This window comes from Magnolia sinica, chromosome 6 (assembly GCF_029962835.1).
Source record: "Magnolia sinica isolate HGM2019 chromosome 6, MsV1, whole genome shotgun sequence".
In the NCBI taxonomy this organism is placed as follows: domain Eukaryota; kingdom Viridiplantae; phylum Streptophyta; class Magnoliopsida; order Magnoliales; family Magnoliaceae; genus Magnolia; species Magnolia sinica.
The window spans coordinates 33,058,695-33,063,467 of NC_080578.1; the positions used below are offsets into that span (position 1 = coordinate 33,058,695).

Genomic DNA, 4,773 nt, shown 5'->3' on the forward strand with positions numbered 1-4,773 from the left:
TAATTCTTTTTTCCTGCCGAAGGCAAAAAACTGTAGATTCCACCAACTGAACGGTCCTTATTCACCAAGCCCACAATCATTAGAGTCGTCCTCTTGGTCTGAGGAGGGTTGTTTTGGTGGGAACACGCTCCCTTACTTTAAGGAACCAAAGGCAGCCGCCCATAAGAAGCTAAAGCAGGGTTATCATGCTATGGAATTGAATGCTTCCTAAAAGATCGGACCCCGAAAAAAAAAAAAAATTATTCACACCCAAGATGCTTTCAGGGGTAAGGATTTGCTAATACCAGATTCTTAAGCTGTCCATTTTCTTACCCTGTGGTCCACCTGATGGGATGACCTGATTGAGGCCGAATCATCTAAAAGGATAGGGCCACCTGATGGATGGCTCAAATGTGGCACACGCTGGCACATATGAAGGCGTGATTGGTAATTGTAACAAAAATACGTCAGCAGTAGTCCATGTGACCTCAGGAACGTCTCAGCCCGTACTTGGCAGTGAATTGAATTAGGGGAGTTACTAGATACTCTAGCTGCGACCCTTGATGCTCAGGCGCTTAGAAATGCTACATACGTCACACATTAACTTAAATAAAGCCAACTAAATTGTGAACCGGCTGTCTCTACCTTACAGCCTAGAAACCACATTGGCTGAACAGTCCTGGACTCTACTCGATGACACGCGTTTATTAAAATCAGAGATTGGATAACATTCATTTTGAACCGTCCAATAAATTGCCACCAATCCGGTAGCTAGATTACGAAATAAGAGTCATTTTTGGTTCATGATACATCTAAGCGGATACACACAATTTGAACATAGTATTTTGAATACGTTGTATGCCACCATATCGATTTTAATTAAGTTTTTAGTACCTGTGTATCATCCATAACTCTTTCGGAGTATGAAAGTTGTCTTCCTCAGGCCACCTTGTGTGAACGAACGCTTATTGCCTGTAACATCTCCTTCCGGGAAATTCGTCCTCACGGGGAGTCTTCGTTCAGCCCAAAGGAGCGAGGGACCATGCCCAATTTTTCCTGCAATGCGAAGCTCTGTGGAGCCTACCTCATTGTCTGTGTAGAATCTACTCCATCCAACAGTTTTGCCAGATCACTTCACCATGTCAGGCTGAAAATGAGGTAGATCCTATACGTAAATGGGCCACACCACAGGCAAAAGTAGGAATGGAAACGACCACCATTGAAATCTTCCTGGGGCTCACCGTTATCCTTATATGCCATCCAACCCGTTCATGAGATGATTTCCAGTAGGACGAAGGGAAGAAATAAATATCATCTGATCCCAAACTTCTCTGGGCCCAATAAGATTTCAGTGGTGTGGGTTCAGTCCCCACTCTTTCTTGTTGTATGGATTACCTAAGTTTGATTCTGGTTCATTTGTTGGGATCTCATTTCAGTGTAACATGAGATGAAGAAACTGATGGACGGATTGGATTTTATAAGAACATTACAGTGAAACCCACAGAGCTTTGATGTTGTAGGAACTCCCCGTGACAGGTGTTGCAGGAAACTCTCCATTGGGTCAAACGCCCTATCGTACGGGTCCAACTATCATACCTAACATAGAAAAGCAAGCCAACGAATCCCTTCCACGACGAAGGAGAGAAATTCATTGACACTCTTCTAGAGTACGATGGTAGATACGCAAGCAATAGAAAATTCTATATGTGGCATCGAAATAACTCAAATCAAACCGTCCAACTTGTGGGTTCCTCTTTAGATAGATCATAAAGCAGAATTTATACTGTTCTTGTTTATAAACTGGCGAACATTTAATGGACGGTTGAATGAAAAATAGACTAGTCTCCAAATTCAACAAACAAATGTCGAATAACCACAAGTCAAAAATAGCACCAATCTCGTTTGACAACCCATCCGCCGTAGGTCTCGCAATTTAGGCCGTTTTATTTGAGTTATCCTATGCCATGTGTATAATTAATTTCTATGTGCCGATCAAGGAACCTCCCAATGAAGAAGCCCAGCGAAAGGGGGCAGCGGATTGGCCACACACCAGCAGCTAGCTACATAGCTACCGTAGGTACGTGCCGTGAAAAGACGAGCACCTATGCTTCTCGAGCTCGAAGTTGTACGAACAGTGATTATTTATTATATAGACACCGTTCACCTATTTTTAGAGATTATTTTAGAGAATTATTTAAAACATAAAATATAAACAAAGATCATTTGGACCACACCACAAATAACTGTGGAGATAATGATTTTCAGTGTTAAACAATTCATAGGGCCTACCATAATATTTATTTTCATCCAATTTATTTATAAGGTCACAGAGACCAAAATGAAGTGAAAAAAAAATTCATATTATTCCAAAACTTCTATGACCCCATAAATGATTTTCATTGATAGCGGTTCAACCTCCCATTGCTTTTTGTAGTGTGATCCACTTGATAATTAGATTTCTCTTATTTTTAGTCTAAGCCTTAGGATGAGCTTGCAAATTACATAAACAGTTTAAATATAACACATACCTAATGATTTGACCCAAGAAACTTTTTGGCGTCAATACACCAGCTGTATAATTGGTGTGAGGTACACCATCCAATCCGCTTCCAACAAAAGGAACGGATTAGGTGAGGCAGGGGTAAGAGCTTACTTGGTGAGACTAGGACTGCAGGTCCCATCTTGCCAGAAAAATTGAGGTAGAATCTTAAAGTAAACCACACTGTAAGAAAATGGTAGTACTTGAATGCCCAACATTAAAAGCTTCTTTAATGTTTATTTGCTTTCCAACCTATTAATAAGGTCGCACGTGACTGGATGAAGGAAAAACACAAATAACAACTTAATCTAAGACCTTTGCGACCTTTAAAAAATTAATGATGGTGGTCCACCTGATATTTACGTTTACCTAATTTTTTAGAGGATGTCCTAAAAAAAGGTAAAAATTAATGGACAGCAACACTTACATAGAAGTGACCCTCATGGTCACAGCATAAATGGGTACCATGCCTCACATAATTTTATTTTATTATTTGTTTTACACACACCCAAGAGCTACGGGATGATAGAATTTCACAGCAATGAGTAATCGAACCGTGACCTTATGTTGAAGCTCTCTTGAGTCAACTACTGTTGCATGAGTAAGGACCCAACAAAATCCTTATCCCAACAAAAGCATGGGAGTCCAAGCAATGTTGACAGATTATGCGGTGTCTTTCTTCACTCGCCTATGCTTCTTTAACTAGTCCTAAGCATAGGTTGCGTTTAATTGCACTAAATATCATGATTTTTATGACATTTGGAGTAACGAATAAAATAAAAAAAATAACACAGAACTGCACATGCATCCCATGATATGTATTTATACATAAAAAAGTTAGACATAAGACAACAATGCCATGTAAAATTACGAGAAATGGTAGCATAGACCTTTGGAGCACCCAAAGTTGTGCTCCACCGAATCTTGGGGCCTGCATGTCCTGATCAGAGCCTTCAAGAGCTAGGCACTACCATGGACAGCCCATGTGCGGAAAATCACCCTACCCGCACAATCCTAACCACTCGAAAACCAAAATCTCACATTCACTAAGCAAAAATCCATCGTTTGAATGGTCATGATCATCCAATAAATGTGATTTTCAGCTTATGCCCTATGGTGTGGCCTACCTCATGATCAGTTCATGTACACCCAAGATCACATGGAGCTAAAAAATGGCTCCTCCTGAAGTGAAACTACCTTTTCCCACAACAACAACAACGATAACAACAAAAGAAAAGAAAACTTCCCTTCCCATCTCTCTCTAACCCATCCTCTCTAACGAACCTTTCCTACTGCTGGAAAGGCTCCATTGATCAGAACTAGCAGCCGAAGGGAACCCACTTCCGCACTTAGCCACCGTCCGCACGCTCTCGATCAGTGCCTCCGTCCGAGCCTCCTGTGACAAGATTTCCGTCAGCTGTTCCGGGCTTATTACCAGCTTCACCTTCCATACTCCCGCGTTATTACATCGCGGAAAAACCTCCGTCTCGGCCCGCCTCCAAATCCCATGATGATCGAACGACATACGGTAAGGTGCAGCCACTGAAGAGATACCGCTCATCTTGATATCTTCTTCCACTGCAGTTCGGCCTCGTTGGTGTTTAAGAGGAAGTAGATAATACAATTCACCTGTGACTAACTCTTCGTTGTGGAGAAGTGGCCGCGATAAGAGATCATGACCACGGAAAATGCCATGGCCCGGGAATTCGTTGGTTATCCACTCGGCTGTGATGGGTGGGTACAGCTCCATTACTCCACCGTTGGATGTAACGACTTTTATCACTTGATCAACGGTTGCAAAGCCTCTGAATACACAGTTACCCATCTATCTTTTGTTACACTCAGTGTAACTCGCGCATTTGAACTCTGTAGTATGTCTTCTTGAAGCTCTTGAGGTATATGTCTTCTTGAGAGAGAGAGAGAGAGAGAGAGAGAGAGAGAGGAGCAGTGGGATGGTGTGGTGCTGAAGCTTTTTGTGTAGAAGACGGAAAATAAAGAAAAAGTCAAAGAGGAGAGCAAGAAATTAAGAACGTCCAAAGATGAAAAAGCAAGGAGGAGTTATCTGATACTCCGGCAGACTATGATGCTCTGTATTCATGCACACAGAAATTGTAAAAGTGGCACACTTGCACCTAAAACAAAACTGACCAAATAGTGGGACCCACTTTTGAATCGGGGTATGGTCTCTAAATCAGATTGATTAGAAGATCCATACCTAAGATCACTTTACATTTATGTATTGAATTTGGACCATT

General features: G+C 41.5%; 1 protein-coding gene across 1 annotated transcript; it reads right to left on the reverse strand.

The window, feature by feature from the left end:
• Positions 1–3,315: 3,315 nt before the first annotated feature.
• LOC131248635 (uncharacterized) lies at positions 3,316–4,504 on the reverse strand. Its single transcript, XM_058248999.1, has one exon. It carries the CDS (start codon positions 4,341–4,343, stop codon positions 3,780–3,782), a length of 564 nt encoding a protein of 187 aa, XP_058104982.1. The 5' UTR covers positions 4,344–4,504; the 3' UTR covers positions 3,316–3,779.
• Between the last annotated feature and the right edge of the window lie 269 nt (positions 4,505–4,773).